The sequence below is a fragment of the Bombus affinis genome, chromosome 11 (assembly GCF_024516045.1).
Source record: "Bombus affinis isolate iyBomAffi1 chromosome 11, iyBomAffi1.2, whole genome shotgun sequence".
NCBI classification, from domain to species: domain Eukaryota; kingdom Metazoa; phylum Arthropoda; class Insecta; order Hymenoptera; family Apidae; genus Bombus; species Bombus affinis.
This window is the reverse complement of record NC_066354.1, coordinates 8,761,834-8,782,482: the sequence shown is the minus strand read 5'-3', so window position 1 is coordinate 8,782,482 and position 20,649 is coordinate 8,761,834. Positions and strand designations below refer to the sequence as shown.

At 34.4% G+C, this 20,649-nt stretch overlaps 3 protein-coding genes and 1 long non-coding RNA gene across 12 annotated transcripts; 2 read left to right on the top strand and 2 right to left on the bottom strand.

The window, feature by feature from the left end:
- The first annotated feature begins 41 nt into the window (after window positions 1–41).
- On the top strand, window positions 42–1,691 carry LOC126921887 (uncharacterized). 4 transcript variants are annotated; one of them, XR_007712586.1, is made up of 3 exons: window positions 71–588; window positions 675–809; window positions 868–1,691. It is a non-coding gene; the product is annotated as an uncharacterized LOC126921887 (long non-coding RNA). The 4 variants fall into 4 exon arrangements; XR_007712584.1 differs by lacking the exon at window positions 868–1,691 and having other exon boundaries at window positions 74–284; window positions 356–588; window positions 675–828; XR_007712585.1 differs by having other exon boundaries at window positions 76–588; window positions 675–828; window positions 1,074–1,691.
- LOC126921848 (scm-like with four MBT domains protein 1) lies at window positions 1,677–6,732 on the bottom strand. 3 transcript variants are annotated; one of them, XM_050733786.1, is made up of 8 exons: window positions 6,285–6,732; window positions 6,101–6,169; window positions 4,982–5,394; window positions 4,809–4,898; window positions 4,222–4,736; window positions 3,137–3,987; window positions 2,387–3,033; window positions 1,677–2,312 (listed from the first exon to the last, which is right to left on the bottom strand). In XM_050733786.1, exons 2-8 carry the CDS (start codon window positions 6,144–6,146, stop codon window positions 2,142–2,144), a joined length of 2,733 nt encoding a protein of 910 aa, XP_050589743.1. In that variant the 5' UTR covers window positions 6,147–6,169; window positions 6,285–6,732; the 3' UTR covers window positions 1,677–2,141. The 3 variants fall into 3 exon arrangements, with proteins under 3 accessions (XP_050589743.1, XP_050589741.1, XP_050589744.1); XM_050733784.1 differs by having other exon boundaries at window positions 2,387–3,036; window positions 6,285–6,722; XM_050733787.1 differs by lacking the exons at window positions 6,101–6,169; window positions 6,285–6,732 and having other exon boundaries at window positions 2,387–3,036; window positions 4,982–5,057; window positions 5,113–5,246.
- Window positions 6,733–7,788: 1,056 nt separating this feature from the next.
- Window positions 7,789–9,361, top strand: LOC126921869 (peptide chain release factor 1). Its single transcript, XM_050733861.1, has 2 exons — window positions 7,789–8,267; window positions 8,354–9,361. The coding sequence occupies exons 1-2, from the start codon at window positions 7,937–7,939 to the stop codon at window positions 9,256–9,258; spliced, it is 1,236 nt and encodes a 411-aa protein (XP_050589818.1). The 5' UTR covers window positions 7,789–7,936; the 3' UTR covers window positions 9,259–9,361.
- On the bottom strand, window positions 9,272–20,232 carry LOC126921842 (voltage-dependent calcium channel subunit alpha-2/delta-3). Of its 4 annotated transcripts, XM_050733757.1 has the most exons (19): window positions 19,956–20,232; window positions 19,160–19,346; window positions 18,468–19,007; window positions 17,932–18,339; window positions 17,517–17,831; window positions 16,732–16,788; window positions 15,357–15,437; window positions 15,207–15,281; window positions 14,998–15,102; window positions 14,854–14,925; window positions 14,622–14,769; window positions 13,992–14,058; window positions 13,717–13,886; window positions 13,515–13,638; window positions 13,105–13,137; window positions 12,227–12,501; window positions 11,739–12,079; window positions 11,391–11,633; window positions 9,272–11,301 (listed from the first exon to the last, which is right to left on the bottom strand). In XM_050733757.1, exons 1-19 carry the CDS (start codon window positions 20,030–20,032, stop codon window positions 10,909–10,911), a joined length of 3,711 nt encoding a protein of 1,236 aa, XP_050589714.1. In that variant the 5' UTR covers window positions 20,033–20,232; the 3' UTR covers window positions 9,272–10,908. The 4 variants fall into 4 exon arrangements, with proteins under 4 accessions (XP_050589714.1, XP_050589715.1, XP_050589716.1 ...); XM_050733758.1 differs by lacking the exon at window positions 13,105–13,137 and having other exon boundaries at window positions 19,956–20,231; XM_050733759.1 differs by lacking the exon at window positions 16,732–16,788 and having other exon boundaries at window positions 19,956–20,231.
- Window positions 20,233–20,649: the final 417 nt, after the last annotated feature.

Sequence of the window (20,649 nt, the reverse complement as noted above, 5' to 3'; positions counted from 1 at the left end):
ACCAAGATATCACGGCTCCAATATCTAAAGGTTTGTTAATCATTATAAAAACGATTAAATGTCAGATCTCGTACAAATATACACACGCACATGCACACATATGTATAGTGTCAAAGTTCCGCTCCACTTCCAAGAAATGGTGGGGATAGTGATGTTAGTTAGCAAGGCGGAATTCCGGCCAGTTAGTAAGACATTACTGCATTCTATGAAAAGAGTTGACATTTATAAGACCACTGCAGACGAGTATAAGAATTTTATATATCAAAATAGTCGTTCATTAGATAGTTTGTTAATACTGCTTTATTGAATAATGTCAAATACTTACAATCTTTTTATAAAAGTCTTCTCTTCGCAGATTAAACAAACGGTGTGAGTATTCCTTTATAGGAGTGAATCTTTATAGTCTCTTGGCCAATAACGGTCGAGACAAATCGAAGGCATCTTGTCGCGCCAGATTCAAAAAAAGCGCGCCTCCTAAGCAAACGAAGCTACTATGTATAGCCTGTATAGGATCTTAAAGTGCAGCTGTGTATACTTTGCAAAAAGGGGGAAGTGATATATTTTAGAATTGATACGTGTCAAAGAGAGGTAAACGATGCATCTTTGAGCCGTCATACCTTTGTCAACTTCTAAATATAACAAAACTTTTCAAGTTTGAAATTCGTATTTAATAGGTAATATGGTTTTTTAAGACACGAGTGTAACAGAGTTTGTCACGATAATATTTTATAAAGGAGAGATAAAAAACTTAATGTAAAAATGACAAACGATCGTAAAAGATGAGAAACTATGCCATTAATTAATTATCGGTAAATTATCGTATATATGGTAAGTATGAGAACAATTGATATATAAATGGTATTCCAGGTAAAGAGATACAAATATTATAACAAGATAACTAACACATGTATATTCTAAGAACCAATAGCAAATCTCTTCTGTCATAAGAAATACGTCTGAGTCTGAGCAAATTTAAACTTCGATCGAATGCTCGATATAAAAATATAGGTCGTGCCGTATGCTATGACTTACACGGATATTTAATAAAATTGATGATTTTCATTGTATTGTAGAAAGCCAAGATGCAAAAATTATCATGTCTCTGAATACAAAATATGTTAACAATTATGTACGTAACCATATTTGGTTTTCGTATCAGTTCAGACCACACACAAAGAGACAACGAGCGCTGCTTACAAAACACTTAACCGCATCGTTTCTTTTGGCGTTAATTGATAGACCGTGTGCAAAGGATACGTTCTATGAGACGTACTGGATACCAAATAAGTTAATGTTCGTACTGAATATGATATATCTTTCGTTTTATTTGATTTTTCCGTTCCGTTAATCGCGTTTACTTCTTGCATTAAAAGTTATATAATATTTGTTATACTTAGGCATCAAAATAAAGTTGTTGTAGGAAGTAAAGTAGGAAATAGTGAAGAAAGTAAACTATATTTGCATATAATTTTCATCTGTCTTGGATAAATGACAAGTTTAATAATTTCTACTTTATCTTGTTTGATACTTGATCCTCAGAGTAGATAATTTGGCAAAGTATCAAAAATTGCAGTGCGGTTTATAGGACATGTAAAAGCATTGTCACAAGTTTAGATTGAGCTACACGAAACCGACAAACTCAAACGTATATTTTGGATTATTATATTAAGACATGATTTCCTTGCGATTGTAAATTTATTGCTTTATTATCAATTTACAAAATAAAAATTTAATGAATATATATTATATAAACGTTAATAATAGTAGGATTAATGATAGAAAAAGGTCGTCCAATCTTCTTCATACTGACTTTGTACAATTTGAAAATAAAGAATAAGCCTTAATATGTGTTTGCATCTTAGGTACTTTTCTGATTAGTCAGTTTAATTAGTAACATTTAATTTCATTAAAAAACACGATATAATAAAAATAATTTAAATATACAACAGTATAATTAAATACATTGTATATCTATTTAAAATCTAATTAAAAGTAATGGAGTCTTGCATGTTTGTATAAATTAAAAATCACTTTGTAATTATTTATACATTTAAGATCTAGTTATTTCCCTCTTGTTTCATGATACACTATATTACACTATATAAATAATACAATAAATTGAATTTTCCTAATTACTAAAATTATACAATTTGATACTGTTCTGGTTCTACTTCATTTATATGTCGTAAAAAGAACGTGACTTTAACTTGTTCAACGTGCCGACAAAGTTTCATAGCTGAACTCGTTCGCAACTTCATGTGTTGTGTAAGAGACGGTAGATTTAATAGTAAAAATGCTAGCCCATCAATTTCCTGTAAAAGAAGAAAAAGGAAAATAAATTATTAGAACTATGCCGCTTAAAAATTTATATTTCTGCATACATTACCTCTTCTTTCACTTCCTCTGCAATGTCTTTGCAATCATTCGTTTTTCTTAAGTATCTGAAGACATCATCTACACTCCAAAATAATGGATTCGAATCAAGTTTCCGCGTTTTTGGACGCCTTTGTTTCTTGTGCATCATCATATATTCTGATTCTCCATCTGTGCCATCAGATTCAATACTTGTATCGCAATCTCGTTCTCTCTTACTTGCTCTAGTAACAGTGGAACTTTGGCTAAATTTTGATGAATGCTGTTTATTATTTAAACTATTAGGACTTCCTCTGTCTTTTATCTTTCTATTATCGTTAAATGAACTTCCAGAATCATCCGATGCGTTGCTCGAAGGTGGCTCAGTTTTAAATTCATCTGATTTTTCTCCTTTCTCTAAACCTTTCTGGATCATGATATCTATCTCAGAAAGTGGTGGTCTTCCATCGAGCGTTTCTTCAAGCCCTGATACGTGTTTGGCTAAATCTAATGACATAAATGGCATTTCATCTTCTTGCTCGAAATCTTCATGAGTCTCTTTTTCTCTGTTTGCCCATCTTCCTCGTCTCCTTTTCCGCCTACCACCCCATGGTTTTGGTTTTTGTACCATAATACTCGTGTAACCCTTTGGCTTACCTCTTCGTCCGGTACCAACAGATGCTGCTAAAATAAAAAGTTAATTAGTACTAATAAATCAATTGAAATGAAGATTATAAATGAACCACATATATGATAACCTAAATATAAAAGAAATTACACTTACTGAATTTTGCTTTTGATGTTTTGTGACACTTATCCGGACATTCATTTTCAGGTACATACAAGGGACCAAATAAATTTGGACATACCATTAACTTTTTGCAAATATTTCTGCAAAAATCAGCCACCATATCTCCGGATGTAACTACGGCAACACTCGCGCGATATGTATTATTTTTATGTTTGGCTTTTAAAACTTCTAAATGATATCCTGGATCTGGTTTAGAATCACATTGAAGGACTTTTAATATCCGAGCACTTCTATATCCTACAGATACGATCATTGATAAAACTTCTCTCATAACTAAAATTACAGGGCCAGGTCCTACTGCTTTTGGTAGGGTTGCTAATTTCCCTTTAGAAATCATAGGGCCTGTGAAACAACGATAATTAAAATATATCTTTGGACACCAAAGTGAAGAACGTGGTTCAGATATTGGTATATCTAGAATGTTGGTCTTTTTTTCTTCCTTCACGGGCATTTGCAGTTGTTTACAAACTTCCATATAATCTTTCGGTGGTTTCAATGGATAATGGTTAGATTCACACCATCCAACAGGAAATATTTGTAAGGAACACATATCGACTATATGTTCTGGTCTTGTATTTTCATAATTATCTAATTTTAACCATAAAAGATTGTCAACAATTTTTGTAATATGTGCGGCACATATAACATTTTCACATTCTGGATCAACTGCTTCTAACCGCATACTACATTCAAAGCGTGCATCAGTGGCACTTTGTCTTTCTGGAAATAACTTTTCTTCTGCAGCAGTTGCTTGGGTATCTTTCAAATATTCCTCCCAATCAAATTCATCTTCTTTTGGAGTCCAACCATTTGGATGCACAATTCTAAAAAGCGTTACATTATAAGGCATGAATCAATTATGAAGATTTAAGAGTACTGAGGATACATAATTTAGAAAACAATTACTTCTTCGTATTTAAATAGTTTTGCATTTCTGATACTAAGTACAGAGATACCTATTTTCACTTTTTTTCAGCCAATATCTTTTTAGATTGTATTGTTTTAGAAGGATACTTAAAAAGTTTACTTATTATTGCTGTCACAAGGATTAGACTTACTTGATATCATGTTTTTTTGCCCATCCAACTGGAAATATATATGGATGTTCTGCCGTACAAAGCCAAGTGTTTTTCTCTGTACTGTTGTACATACAGTTTTCAATATCCATTCCCTTTGACAACTCATCATATGTATCAATGTGTACAAGAAAATAAGTGTCATCAAATACTTTTATAACAGTAGCTGGACATATTTTTATCTGATCAATTGGGCTCAATGCTTCTAATTTCATACCAACTTTAAATTCATGTTTCGGATGATCTACAGTATTATGAAATAATTCTTCTGGAAGATCATAATTTTTTGGTATAGACTCTAATAAATCTTTCCATTCTTCATATGTGTGCATTTCTACTATAGAACTGGGTGGTTCTAGAAACCAAGTAGAGTTAGATTTAGATGCAAACCCATAAGGATGAAGATGTTCTGATGTACAGAACATCCAAAAATCTTTACGTGAAGAACCAGGAGTATCATATCTTAATAAAAGTCGTCCTCCTACATTTTCTATAATCTAAAGAAACACAAAATTAATTAAATGGTACTTATGGAAATAATAATATAAAATTTGTATATTACTTCTTACCGTGGCTACCCATAATTTATATGGATGTAGTATATCACTAACTTCAACTTTCATGCCTTGCTTGATTCTCTCTGTCATGCTTAGACCATCCTATATGAAAACAAAAATTAAAATTAGAAAATTAAATTATAATTTTATTTTTATATAAAATTTTTAAAAAATTTTTAACTAACTCCTGATAACATTTCTGATGGAACACTCCGGGCTGTTGTTAAAAATTCGGACAATCTTTCCACGCAGTCTGGGGACCTTTGAAGAATAATATCAGTTGGTACTAATTTTTTATTATTTTTCACACACCAACCAAGTTCATGAGCAGCTTCCTTAGTAAGGTTGAACCAAAATTCCAATGATCTATCATCTCCACCAAAATAACGTAAACGTAATAAAGGACCACATGCCATGACAATAGAAGCCACCCAGTAATTGGTGTCTTCCTCATCTGCATTTTTTGGAATTGGCACCTCAAGGGACATGCCAATTTCAATACCACTCTGAAGTGTCAGTTCAACATGTGGAAACATAATTTGTGGTACTTCAACACTGTTTGTAGCATCAAGATAATCTTGCCAAAAGAAGCCATATTCTGAAAAATGGATTTTAATTTCAGATTTCTTCAGGTATAATTTTTAATTATTAGAGTTTATGAAATTTATTAATATTCATATTTAAATATATTATATCATTTATTTTTAATTATATGTTAAATACAACAACAATAACAACAACAACAACAACAATAATAATAATAATTAATAATAATAATAATAAGTATGAATATACTAAAAATAAAAATATTTCTATTAAAAAAGTATATATAAATATATACTTTTAATTTATAATATACTTTTAATTTATTGAAATACATTATTTTTTATTTTTAATGAAATATATTTATTATAAAATAATTGTTAAAATGACACGTAATTTTATTTAAAAAAATATATATCTTATGTGTCTAAAAACTACATATCTAATACTCATAAATAGATTATAAGATTCGTCATTATCATGACGATATGATTAATAAAATAAAATAAATTTCACTTGCGCGTCTCATTAAGGATTCCATGAAATTTATATTCCTGCAATACGTTGTTATCAAAAACTCTGCGAACGTGATTAATGTCTTCTAATAGAATCAGTGTTAAACGGTCAGAGTCATTTCAAAAACTTTAAAAGGTTACCGAATAATCATAATTTTATTACAAATAACATTGACGTTATATAATAAAAATTGCACGAAGGAAACAGTATAAAATAATCACAAATGCAAATTAATTTAATCTTACCTCCTTCTTGCACTTTCTCTTGTGATCGGTTTTCGCAAGGTTCCATGACTTCGTTATAATATTATAAGCCTGCACATAAATACATTAAAATCAATTTCCATTGCGGCCCCGTTAATTGGGCAGCGGGTAGATTATTAATTTCTATTAAACTTTCTAATAAATCTTCGAACAATTTACAACTTACCTTTTTTGTAGTAAGCGCTTATTTTCGAAATTTGCGTAGTGTTTGTTTTAATGAAAAATAGTATCCTCAATCGTAGCTGTCCGTGCCGCTCTATACTGGTCTACTGTATGCGTATCTTTCTCTTCTGTTTTCTATCTCTCTCGTGCGGTACGCTTGGCGCATACGTCCCGAACATCAGACCTACCTACTTTGAATTGGGCAACATTTTGAATGTACCTTCGATTATATTTTCTGAAACTATCACTACCCTTGTTCTATCTATGTCTTTGTCTATGCCTCTTGCGGTAATTCTTTTTAATATTTATCTGACACCAATAACGGTATCCTCCAACAATAGTTACTCTTGCCTCAGGTATATTTTGCTTTCCATACCGTATGAAGTATAACTGTCTACGATTATTTATCGGATTTTATTTTTCATTTTAAATATTGCTGGTTTGTTATCTGTCACGAGAAAGACATTATCAATCTTTTGAATGATAAGATTTACAAGCCTCAGCGATCATCAATGATATAGTTACACAAAAATTTATCTTCTATTTTTTGTTTATTTCTTTTGTGTTAATATTGATCCACTATAGTCAATTGTTTAGTAAGATAGACCAGTTGTAACGAAGAAAGCTTGTCAAGCGCAATATAGATTATTTTATACTTATATATATATATATATTGTAAGCTTGTATTTCGAATATAGTCGTTGTATTAATTTGAACAGTGGTTGTTCATATATTACATATTTGATATATATACGTAATTAAAGTGATTGCATTTTAGTACATGTGTATGATACATATATATAAGTACAATAACAAGTTTTATTTTAATTGATTTATAAATCGTAACATTGTCAATATTTTTATGTACATTATGTTTCTTGTAAAAGTATTATTATAGTTATTTTATAACATTACACAGAGAAAGTTGGGATATATTAAGAGTGAATTGTATATAATTGTATGTACTCGTTAGAAAATCGATACAATTGATATGTCACATTTTTCAATTTTTATACATATATTACTTACGTATGTACCAATTTTCCAATATATAGATTCGTTAAAGTAAATAGCAATAATATGTTATAATGATTTTATGATTGAAATTAAAATATTCCATACATTCTTGAGTTTATGAGTGCCTATATTGAATATCTGTTGCTACAATAAATTATACATTTTAATTCAATTATATGTATACGTAAAGAGTAAATGTTATAAAAGATGGTGTTCCTGTACTATATTTTTTAATATTATGCAAAGCTAGATAAACTTAATTGAATTGAGATTGTAAAAACTATCGAAATGATGATACAACCTCCTGTTACCAACAGAGGTAAACTTAAAATATTATACTTAATCAAACATTATTTCTGATTTTGTAAGAATATCAACTCCTCATATAAATATAAATTGTGATTATTTTAAATTAAGGAACTTAGGTTTGCTTTAAGAATATATAATTTACAAAATGTATATAATTTTTAAAGAACAGTTTGTATTTCCTTAATGTTTTCTATACTGATAGCGTTAATGCCACATTGGCGCTCTCTTCAGTTGTAAATATAAGCATGAGATAGGTGATTTTATTTTTACTTAAAGTCGCGTAAATGAATAAGGAACACATCTTGATTGCATAATAATTTATAATGAAATATGTTATTTCTAATAAGAGGATGCTCGCTTAATATTTACCAGTACTGTAGAAATTTCATACCTAAAACTAAACTGGTCGAATCGTGTTATCCAGTGTTCCTTAACCCCAACAAGAAAGTTAATCTATCTATATGTCAATTTTGTTCGAAAGCGACTTTATTTGTAACTAATGAGCATGTTAGAAAATATTTAAATCATCTTATGAATGCGTATCAAAGTGGTAATAAAAAACAAGGAAGTATTTCTGATATTCTTAACTTAGAAGAAATTCCCCAGTTGCTGAATGAGAAAATTAAGATAATTAAGAATATAAAGGACTTGAACGATCTTGGTAAGTACTTCGCATTCATTTACATTATCGTAAATTAAAACCCTCTTTCCTGATTGTTTAATAAATCTATATAACCTATGTTTTAGTACCTGAGAATGAAGAAATGAAAAATCTTATAAGAGAAGAAGATTTAACATATGCACGACAGATGTCACAGATTGACAAGAAAATTTTAGATATTATTTTACAAAAAATAGATACTGAAAATTATGATAATATTGTTATGGAGATAATGCCAGGTGTAGGTGGTCAGGAAGCTATGTTGTTTGCTAAAGATTTATTAGTTATGTATTTAAAATATTTTGATCATTTAGGGTTTAGTTATGAGACATTGGAACATCATGAAAGTGATGCAGGTGGGTTAAGGAAAGCTACTTTATTAATAACAGATAACAATGCCTTCAAGAAATTAAAATATGAAAGTGGTGTACATAGAGTACAAAGGATTCCAATAACAGATAAGTCTGGTCGTTTACATACCAGTACAGCTGTTGTAATAATTACACCAGAACCCAAAGATATTGAAATCAAGTTAGATGAGAAAGATTTGATAATAGAATCAACAAAAGCATCTGGAGCTGGAGGCCAACATGTAAATACTACAGATTCAGCAGTTAGAATAATTCATATACCCACTGGTAAAAGTGTAACTTGCCAAAACAATAGGAGTCAAATAAAAAACAGAAAGTTAGCACTAACAAAACTAAGAACTATATTGTTTGAGGAACAATTGGACCAACAGGTTTCCTTTATTAATAAAATACGTAAGAAACAAATGGGGATGAGATTGAGAAACGAGAAAATCAGAACATATAACTTCAATAAAGATCGGATTACGGATCATAGAATATCAAATGGTACAATGTATAATTTAAAAGAATTTATGGAGAATGGAGCAGATCTGGAAAAACTGGAGGATAGGCTCTACAAGGATATGCAACCGAAGATCACGCTGGAGATTATAGAGGAGATGATGAGTCAATTCAAATAACACTAGTCCAACATTTGCCATTTTGATAAGAAATGATTTTCATTTTACATAGGCAAGCCATTGTACATAGCAAATTGTAATAAACTCTGTGTAATACAAGTAACATCATTTGTTTTTCGGATGAAAACTCGCCACGTCTTCTACCAATAAAACCTTTCTGTTTCGTTCAAGGAAGCAGAGAAGTTATTGAAGTAGAGAGATCAGTTGTTTATTTGAAAAACATACAACAAGATTTTGTTTTTTTTTTTTCTTTTACTTTTGTTTCATTTTGTCTCGTAACCGCGTGTCCAAAGGCACACATCCTTGTAACTCTCATATAATACATTAATATACAAAATTAATATTCGTAATCTCTATAAATATCAAACGACACGTTTTACATCGGTTAATGTACAAAGCGCTGTGTGTGTATGTGTGTGTTTCATAGTGTCATGAAAGTGTAACTCTTATATACGACCCTGCTCGCATATACGTAGTTTCTTATAAAATTCTACATAGTTCAATGCTCCAAAAATTAACATTAGCGTCCGTGACGAATTAAGTTCGTGGTAAATGCGATTTCATCGTTTCCTCACAATTTCCTTCAACCGATTATCCCACGAAATGTAGGTGCGTCCTCCACCTACGAGCGTTTCTCGCGTGAATTAACTTCCTCCTTTGTACCACACTTTAAATCTAGATCTTAAACGCGTAATATATATTTCGACCGCTCTAGAATTTTCTTCCTACGCAAGATTGGTCGAGTGTATGATTTGTAGAGTAACTAGCAGCGACAGTATTTGAATGAACAATGTATTTTACGTTTCCTCATTCAATATTTCTATATGCGATATTTCTTTTTGTTAAGAAAGTATACTTTTAACTACTGCTTTCTTGTCGTCTTTTCTGATCTATGTAAATTTATAAAATTTTGATTATATCCATCTGTTAGCTTCTTTTTTTCAATTCATACGGGCAAAGAATAAGCGCTGTAAAACTTTCGAGAATTTGATTAAGTACCTATAACAAGTCTAGGAAATATAGTCGAATGAACAAAAGCGAAGAGAAGGATAAAAAGAAGAAACAGAGCAGGGACGTATATGAAATAGACACCGCATTGCGTTCCAGGCAGTAAGATTGTTTTTTAGGACTAGTTCGGCACCGATTCACGGGTATACATCCTCTTTAAATTTCGTTAACCCTGATCCCGTGACATAGTATAATCCTTGAGGTACATTGATGATTGGACCAATTAGTATAGAGGTGCAGACCCTGCTTGCACCATCGTCAAAGTACCATTTAAGGAGACAGTACCAGGACTCGGAGAATATCTCCCTATTATAGCGTCGCTATAAACACTAGAACATCTTGAAATCGCGATAACTATAAAAACAGGAAAAAGAATATCGATCGATTCGTAACAAATTATTACGAATTGTACTTTTCTTTCGTGTAATAACTTTTCGTAAAACGTTGATAAATGTAATACGTTTTTGCGAACCCGAAAAACGTTCTAAGGACATCTATATACTGCATAGCATGAATGGCCGTAAAGATAATCGTTCCGTTTGATAATCGATTCCGAAAAAATCAGCAGCGCGTGAACTTGTAACTGAAATTTTGATCGCCTTCTACCTCTTGTCTTTCGTCTTAAATCGATCCAATGAGACATTAATGTTGACCAAAAACGAGTCGGTGAACCAAAGTGTAAATTAATGATAAAAGAAAAAGGAGGTAGACATTCGGCGCCACATTCGAAGCCAAACCGCAAAGATCTTTGATCTCGCTCTCCCTCGCGTGACTACGAATACAGGACTGAGGTCTCTTTCGTTTCAATGAAGTGAGCGCCTTCTGGCATACCAGTGAATTATTCTCGTAGATTATTTCTTCTGGAATGACGCTCAAAGGAGGCATCATCATTTGCTCGCAACCCTCATCAATGTTCACAACCAGAAGAAGCATGTTACTGTATTCAACTGGTTGCACGATGTATTTACATCCTGTATTTGCGCCTACGTCTGTATTGGACAAGTTGAAGGATGCGTTTCGCAAGTATAGGTATACCTGATAAAATTGAAAGAAGAATGGCGTAGTCTCGTCGCGGTAAAATTGGAAAATATATCACAATACATCTGATATTTTATGAAGTTTACCTCTTGATCGCAAGCTTCTGGTCGTGTTCGATTGATCAAAACCTTTTGGTCGAATAGCCTCTCATCCTTAGGATCTATCGGTGGTTTCTCTTCGCTTTCCTGATAGTCTTCATGCATACCTTCATCTTCGTTCGGATAAGCATACGCTTCTGCGTAGTCGGATTCCCAAATTCCAGCTTTAGCCCAAGCCCAGGCTGCTTGGCCGACGAGCCACGAAACCATCTGTTGCATGTGTTTCCATGGCTAAACATGTAAATATAGTAACTCATTAAAAAATATCATTATATATTTGTATTCAATTCTTTATAAATATTTTACTAATATAAGTAGAAAATAAAATGTTCTTACCGTCAACAAAATGCTTCCATCGTTACTAGTTTGCTTACTTTTGAAGCAGACTGCTTGATAGTCGAATATTCTGATTTTTTCGAAGACACCTTCTTTTACCAAACTAGACATAATTGGTCCTTTCAGTTCACCAAAGAATTTCCCAGCATCAGATTTATCTTCGGCTGCGATCACGTATCCATTGTCATCGATCAAGTAGCAGGCCCAGTTATCCGCAGCGCAATCAGTGCACTTTTCACCTCCTTTGCAACTAAATGTAATATTCTGAAAGAGAGCCTGAAGAGCGGTATGTTGGAACTGGAAACCAACAACCGCAGCTGGCGCCTTTTCCTTATCAGTCCCTGAAGAATAAAATAAATAATTGACTTCAATATTTTCATCCGATCTATCCTTCTGAACAACTTCTAGATTTGTTTTAGGTCACTTCAAACCTTTTAATCTTCTTTTAATTTCTTCAAATTTATTTATTTTTTTACGCGACACTTTACCGATAAATATGGCACGACTAGCAGTGACAAGAGTAGTGTTGTCTGCCCCTTCCTCGTCGATTGGCACGGAAAAGACGAAGCTATCCGAATTCACGTAGTGCTGTTCCACAGCACGCTTGTACCACACTTCGTCGATAGCTCTGGGATACATCTTACTGAAGTGGTCATCGGGAATAGTTTCTTCTTCGTTTATCATGAAGTCTTTCCATCTTGTCAGACCACTATGGGTAGCCATGAAGGCAAGCGTTACGCCGAAACGTTGTTGGAAATCTTTCCTACAAGAAAAATGGTATTAGATATATGTAGAGGATACATTCTTTCCTTAAAATCCAAGTTCTTTATTTTCTAAAATGCTGTGATGCTATATTTGATATGATACTGCATTATGGGAATACTGGCTGTGGTTACTCATTTGCTTCGCTTCGTTTGATACTTTTTGAGTTAGAATTTGTTATTTATAATAGATTGTCAGGGAAAGCTTCACAAATGAGTTTGACTACTATACAGTATAATAAAAATGATTCTTCAGTTTTTCAATCGCCAATGTCCTCTTCCTCTTCAAGGTTCCAATACTGAAAGTCTATCTTCTTCCTCGGACTATAATACCTTTTACTGTACTGTACAAGGAATAATAGAAGAATAAAATACAGATTGTTGAGAAGATTTAAGGAAAAGAAACATTAAATGAATGTTATAAAAATGCATGTCCTTAATAGTAACAGAGATGACAAATTAATCAACATCAAAAAGAATAAGTAGAGATAAATGAAAACATACGAACTGTAGAACGAAAGTTTGTACAAAGAAAAAAGCAATAGCACATTGTAGTCAACTGGTTAACTTCTAAAAACGTAAGGTGCGTTTATGATGGACGTTACCTGGGCAGCAGATTCATCAGCCTAGCTAAAGGTCTGCATGGCGTCAAAGTGGTCAGTATTAGTAAAAAAAGAAATGGGTGTACTTTTTTGTTAAAATTTTGACAGAGGAAAGAATATAAAAAGAAAGAAACGAGAGAAGAACTGTGCAGAAAACGTAAAAATATAGAGGGCACGAAAATGGGGGCTCACCGAACCTATTTAATGGTACAGTGGCGTATAAACATTTTTTTTCAAACTTTTTAATCTCTTTTTTAACAATTTTAACGATTCTTCTCAAGATAAAAGATGATATCCTATCCTTAATATCCCCAGACCATTGAAGCTTCATATAATATATATTTTTAAAGCGTACAATCCACCAAGAATGCTTTGCTATTTTGTTTTAAAAATAAAATCATATCGGTACTCACCCTGCCTCTTCGCGTGCAGTTTTGGGATTCGCGAACCATTGGGTTACCTTTGCATCGAAAACCAGACTCAATAGAAGATCCCTGTCGCAGTAATAAGAGTCTTTGTCCGCTTTGTATGGTGTGGCTATTCGAATCAAAGAATTTGTCAGTTACCGTATCATTTTAGGAGGATATGATAAAGACAAAGTATGCGGAAGCTTACGTTTTGATTTGCGGTGAGTGTCATTACCGGAATTCGTGGCTGAATATTCCGGTGGCTGGGATGGCTGTTTCATGTCATTCCACCTCCAGCCTGGCTGGCGGGTTCGCTGTAGGAAGTGCACAAGCTGCTCTTCCGAGGTATTGAATGGTCGGTCATCTTCATAGTGATACCTACATCAGAGGATTATTTGATTCATTATAGTTCTACCAAGAAATAGCTGAAGAATAAAATTGTAAAAAAATAGGTTATTGATTACTTTATATTTATTCACTTACTTGCAATACAGCCAATTTGGATGTACCCGCCAGTTTTTACCAGTGAAATAATCAGACACGTTCTTGCCTATAACGGGTAATCTTATTAAGATATGATTAACAAATAATCGGAAATGTAATGTAACGATGAATTGAATTAGTGTGACCAATGTATTGGCCAGAGGAAGTTTAAAGAATTATTTGTACAAGAGACGTAAAGTATTCGAAGAGTTTCTGAGATTTAGACCAGAAGTTTGAACATTCCCATGATTGTATGTCCAAGAGGGAGAGATAACTTTATTTCCGCCGCCTTTTTGATTATATACGCAGGCAAAAGTTGCCAGCTTCTCCCGCAAATGTGTATATTCGGTGAAAAGTTCGTAATCAAACTTCTACCGAACTTTCCACGTTGCATATATATCTCTGCTATTGAATAAAACATTGAATTCTATTTACAGGCACCGTTGAAAAGTTTCGAGATGAAATTCTCTCGATTATTAAAAGTTCAGCGTCCGCAGATGCGTCTGACCATTTTAATTCTTGAATGTTGCTGGTTTAACGAGATTTATCTTTAACGTGGGGAATTACAAGAATGCAAAAAAGAAACATTATTTTAGTTATTATTGAAATGCATTTTACGAACGTACGTACCACTAACGTGTGAACGATGTATTTCTTCGGTTGCGTGCACGCGATAATTTCCAATGTGTTCATGTTCCGGCAGACTAACCACCACCGTGAATGGTGTATTTGGTATACCTGTGTAATCGTACTTCCTCCTTACCCTACCCACACGTTTCTCCAGAAGAAACGGAAGAGTTCAAAATTAATATTTCTGATATTATATTGTTCTAATTATAATACCGATCTTAATACAACTCACCATATCATCGTAATGATATTTCGTGTGCAGTGTCACGCTACCGTTTTTTTGGTCGACCACGTCATCCCGAAGCTGTGGATAAATGACTATTACATATATAGTAGTAGAAATTATTTATTTTTCGAGAAGCTAATTTACATGTACCGTAATAATTCCTTCATCGAACTCCCTGGGTTCCCTATCCTGATCCATCAGCTCAACCTCCGCCATGTCGACGCTATTGTACGCTGGTTTTAGGATGCCCTGAAACTATATTTCCACCACCATAAATAACTGTAATAACATTCGTTAGGCGATTACGATTGACATCGAATAATTTTAAAGAAAATTTAAATATGAAGAAAATTCCTTACCACTGGTCGGAGGTCCGGATGAATCAGGATGAAACCGTTATTTGTCACAATGAACGCGTATCCATTGACGCCAAGCTGTTTTTGAAAATAAAAAGTGAGAATTAATATTTTGTTTCTAATAGAAGGAAACGCTAAATGTAGTCTACTCACTAAATGTGGCATCATGAGTTTCTGTATCTCTTCGATAGGAACATCCGTACCAGCGACGCCGAGCAGATCTGCGATTCGTGTCTACACAAAGAATCATGACAACGTTTTAATAAAATTCAGTAAACAAATGATTAATTTGTGTGTCAAAATTAATTACAAATCATCATCATCCCAAGTCGCATAACCATAAGCGTATCTACCTTCTCCAATATAAACGCTATCACAATAAATTCGTCTAATGACACACGTTCTAGAATTAAATAACGATAGTTACTAAAAAAGAAAAAACAATAGCAATAATAATAATAATGTTCACTGACGATACTGCTGGACGTATAACTAGCTCAACTACGTTCTCAATAATAACGATAATAATAAGAACGATACACAATAAGGACAATAAACGTTTGACGCAGGCTATCCTAAGTGTTAATAATCAAATCACAATTAGCCACGCCGTTATCGTTCCGATAGCCGTCTATTTTTCTCCAAATTTACTGCAAAAAGATTCTTTATCGAATATTAAAATAAAAATATCAATATATATATATATAAAGTGAATATTGCAAAGGAATAACTGAGGAAACTAGTGAAATGTAAGTTCGTAAATTTTGTTCTATCTTTTTTTCTCTTGTCATATGTATTAGTGGAAAAAGATGGCCATAGGAACGATGCTCGAATTAATTCTACTATGTTACTTGTCTAGCGAAATCTAGCACTCAATAAAACTGATCAAATTGTACCACGTGTACTTGGTACTCATTTTATACCCAACCAAAATATTCTCTCTTATATTCAGTATGAGTATACGTATACATATATAGACACTGCAGAATCAGAAGTTCTTCTACGAGTCTCAATGATAATAATAATAATAATGGTAATATCAGGAGGAGGTATCGTTGTTCGCAATCCAACAGGCGAGCGGGATTATCCGCTTTTTTCTACTCGTCTCGAACAGGGCACAGGGTAGACTAAAGTACCTAAACCTACCTAATGATTAAACTAAGTCCAATACTAATGTTAGACCAAAGTAAGATACCAGAGAGACGAACGTAGACCTAAATGTAACGAAAGATTGTTACGCGACATCGATTTCATCCCTGGATATCCACGTCTCGTTTAAAAAATTGCTATTTCCTTAATTTACATTATCTTACAGTAAAATATAGCTTTCGTCGTCGACATTACAAAATAAAATAATTGCCCATTGCTATTAAGAAGAGCTCTAGATCAGGCAGATAAATTTTCCATTGGTAAACGTGGAGACCAGAAAGGACCAAGTCGCGTATTTGAATACAATAAGGTGAAAGGATGGGTACAGGGTTCTATGCATTGAAACAACGTTGCTTGTGTTTTTTGTTTAGCTGCCAACCTCTCTTGTCTCTGTCACCCAGTATGCTTCATTCACCAGCACCTGCCTTGTGATGTTCTGTGGACAAACAGGAACTTAAAACCAAAGGAAAAAATGCACTCATTGCGAAGATGATTTGCGCGATTAAACGTTTATCCGTCAACGAATAAAGAGGGTAATACGACACGTGTTGATATCGTCTGATCGATCGAACGAAGGCAGTGGAGTGAAAAGAGGTTATCATGGGGAGAGCGATGATTGTGAATGCCTGCTTGCTCGAGTGTCTCGATAATATCACCATAGTTAATTTCATTTCATTCAATAATATACATAATCACAAAGAAAACCTGAGAATCGTCCATTTGATCATGACGTGATCGAATAATTGATTGATGTTCGAATTCTTACGAGCCAATGTATACACAGGTATAATAGGTGAATCTCACCGTAAATAATTATTAATAGAACGGGGTTAATGATAATCTGCATACAGCGACAGGGACGTTAATCTATTCTCGATATGTAATAACACAGGTTCCAGGATATTTTTAATGTTACCTAAAGCTGAATCTTTTATTTATGCACCATGGATATTGCATCATGTGACGTTGCATGTAATTGCATATATGTAATTGCATCGGGTATACTTGAATTTCGAAATTTTTCATAGCAATCTTCACCATCCGAGACAGAATATAATTTTTTGCAAGAATATATGCAGAGAATCTAACGTAACAGTTACGACGTGTCCTAGCACGTTTCTAGAGAATTAATTAATTGAATCGTATAAGGAAGGAAGATCTTACCGCGTTCTCTCGTCGGTCGAACACCGGCATGCTAACCGAAGTCATTAGCCTGTATTCCTGAAGATCGCCGCTCTGATCGTGCGATTTCCTCTGCTTTTTCACGAATCTGCGATCTCGTTCCTCGGCATTGAAGAATCTTTTCCTGCTATGAAGCATAAGGAATCTCTCTTTCTGTTCTTCGCTTTCTCTTTGCTCCCACAACCAATCGGTCATCTTTGGATCTGTCACGTCGGCGTAGACTGGAGTCCAGATCGTTGGATGATCCGTACGACCGAGAACCAATGGTCTTGCCATTACAGGAACATATTTAAGGACCTAAAGATGACAATTTGTTAATTAATTCACCCAATTGATATATAAACTAAAGTGAAATATAAATACTGATCAATTTAAAGTATAAAATAATTAAACATACCTCTTCCCTCACTTCAGCCAAGGTGCAGAGATGCACGAAGTAACCTCTGTTAGCACAGGCCATCCACTGCACCTCCTTTACGTCTGCCACTTCTCTGCCAATCAGATAAGTGAACATTCTGACAGGCATGTCAGCTTTAAAGGGTTCGTTGGAATTATCTTCCCAATTGTATGTCTCGAAGATCTCCTTGTAGTTATAAGGAACGCCGTCTGTTATCAGCATAATCGCTTGGTTGCACCTAGCTCCTTCCCTCTCGGTTCGGTAGGTTCCGAGGAGCTCGAATGCGGTGGTCAAGGCCAGGGAGAAATTCGCAATCTTCTCCGTGTCTAGATTCATGATAGCTCTCTTTAATTCCCTCACGTTCGCTAAATTAGCTTGTACTAAGGTGTCGTTGAAACATGGCACCACCTAGAATACCATTTTTCACTGGTTCCATAACTGGTTATCATAAATATGATCGATAACTAACTCATATTTGTCTTGTTATAAAATCTAGCTGTTCGTTCTTAATATAGGATCATTTCTATGTCAATTACCTCTTTCGTAACGTTGGAGAACGTTATGATGTTAACAAAATCATTGTTTCCAAGAGTGTCCAGAATATTATTCACTACGTGTCTTGCAATTTCTCTGCGAATCCCTGTCATACTACCGGAAGTATCTATAAGAATAAGAATGTCTTTTGGACTGGTAGCTGCCTCGATGTACCAACTTCTGGTTCTGCAGTCGAACAAATCCACAGGCTCCATCAACCAGTTCATCGCAGGATATTGTCTCATAAAACCAGTCGCGCTACCAAAATATTGCCAGGACAATGAAGGATCTTGTTCGTAGTTGTTGATGAAGGTTTTATCCAACTCCTCGGACCATTTGATCGCTCTAATTACGTTGGATGCTCGATCATAGACATTCGTCGGAACGTGAACTGCCGACATGGTCAAATTGACTTGACCGCCGAAGTGAGCACTGTGTTTCAGTTCGATCGTGTTATTCTTTGCGTTGATATATAAGAAGGACTCCGGAGGATCGGCATCTGGAGCGGACAAGGCTGATGTTTCCGCGACATCCATGATTCTCTATGATAACATTTTAAATACGACATTTACGAATTGCATGATTTTTACCTAAAAGCTGACCGATTGTTACAATCTATATTATTAAAGGCCGTTTATTAATAAATTTGTAGCGCTAGGATTTATTTCCAGGCTGGTTAGATTAGACTATGTACCTTAATAGCTGATATCTTCGATTCCATCATGGCTTTGATGTCTTTAGCGATCTCGTGGACTAAAGCAGTGCCATCACGTGGCTTCACCGCTGCCTGTTTGTAGCTCTCGGTGAACTTGTCCACGTTGGTCACAAACTTGCCCAACTGCGACAACTCGAAACCTAACTGTTTTGCCCATGTTCCCACTCTGTACAGAGAATAAATTTCAAATGGTCGTGCTACTCCTGTACTACTAGTCTAACATAATGTTATGTTATATTATTTTAATGTTATATAAGCAGTGGATGTATTTGAAATATTACGGTTCACCAATTGGAGACAGATTGAAATTTCTTATAACTGCACGAAATAGTAAGTCAAATCTAAAGGTACCCATATCATTTGTAAATGATTACACAATTATCTATTTAAGTATCTCAATTGTCAATGCTCAAATGTCATCAAATGTTTCAAAATGCCGATAATAGAAAGAATATAAACGTGTGTTACATGAAATCCATAAACTCTACCGTTCCTCGTTTTCAACATTCTACGTCTCTTGTAAAATCTCCAATTATTCCAAGCGACTTTCGCTAAAACTACAAAGGGACGACCTACACAAACATACCAACGAGGAGCGTGTATCAACATCCACGTTTTCCTTATATCAAGGGTTGCACATGTGGACTAATCGTAATAAACTCCTGACAATTCCAACCGTTCTATCAACTACATAAAATTCGAACGTGGAGAAGGAAAAAAAAATGGAAAAATTCTCATGTACGAATTACTGGATAAATAGTCGTTTCGAACTTACTTATCGGACGATATGTTGTCACCATGTGCCTCGATCAGGATTAGGATGACGATAGCAGGCAGGAAACGGAGCCTCATAACTCTCGTCTTCTTCGGCGCTCCGGTGTTTACGCGAGGACACGGTAAACAAAACTGAGGCCGAGAGAAGGCTCGCGTCTGACATTAAGGATACTCCGGTCCGACCGTAGTCGTTGTCGTCGTGCTCGTCGTCGTCGTCGACGTCGTCGCCATACAGTGCGCGCACCGTTCCACTCCGAACACCACGGTACTCGCCAGTATGGTTTATCGATCGTTCGGCGAGACGTGGAGCTTGCGCGGGATGACGAGCAGAGAGGCGTCGGAACGGCCGGCGAGTCCCGACGCCGCGTCGCCGTTCGTATAAACATCCTTACGAAATTGATAATAATGTTTGTCTCTCGGAAAAGTCACCTTCGAGCTCTGCCGCCCTTGTTTTTCCAAAGATTTTCGTAGCGGCGATTCTCGTAGTTATTATAGGTGACTGATGTTTTCGCAAATTTATAGAATCAGGGAGAACGTTCGAGTTCTTCGTTGATTCGACAAGTTTTCGCAGATTTCTTGGAATATGAGGAATGACGGAGTTGATAAAATATAACGATTGATTGGTTTAAGAATGAAAGGATTAGTGAATCTGTTGTTAGATCTGAGAAAATACCTGTTATGGTTATCGTCCAGAT

Coding starts and splice junctions, on each gene's coding strand:
- LOC126921869 (XM_050733861.1), top strand. CDS start 7,937: ATGTTATTTCTAATAAGAGGATGCTCGCTTAATATTTACCAGTACTGT. Junction 8,268..8,353: donor AAAGGACTTGAACGATCTTG/GTAAGTACTTCG, acceptor CCTATGTTTTAG/TACCTGAGAATGAAGAAATG.
- LOC126921848 (XM_050733784.1), bottom strand. CDS start 6,146: ATGGAACCTTGCGAAAACCGATCACAAGAGAAAGTGCAAGAAGGAG. Junction 3,988..4,221: donor GCAAAAAAACATGATATCAA/GTAAGTCTAATC, acceptor AACGCTTTTTAG/AATTGTGCATCCAAATGGTT. Junction 3,037..3,136: donor AACATCAAAAGCAAAATTCA/GTAAGTGTAATT, acceptor TTTTTATTTTAG/CAGCATCTGTTGGTACCGGA.
- LOC126921842 (XM_050733757.1), bottom strand. CDS start 20,032: ATGAGGCTCCGTTTCCTGCCTGCTATCGTCATCCTAATCCTGATCGAG. Junction 15,438..16,731: donor GGGTGACAGAGACAAGAGAG/GTTGGCAGCTAA, acceptor TTCTTTGTGTAG/ACACGAATCGCAGATCTGCT. Junction 13,639..13,716: donor CACTCACCGCAAATCAAAAC/GTAAGCTTCCGC, acceptor TGATTCGAATAG/CCACACCATACAAAGCGGAC.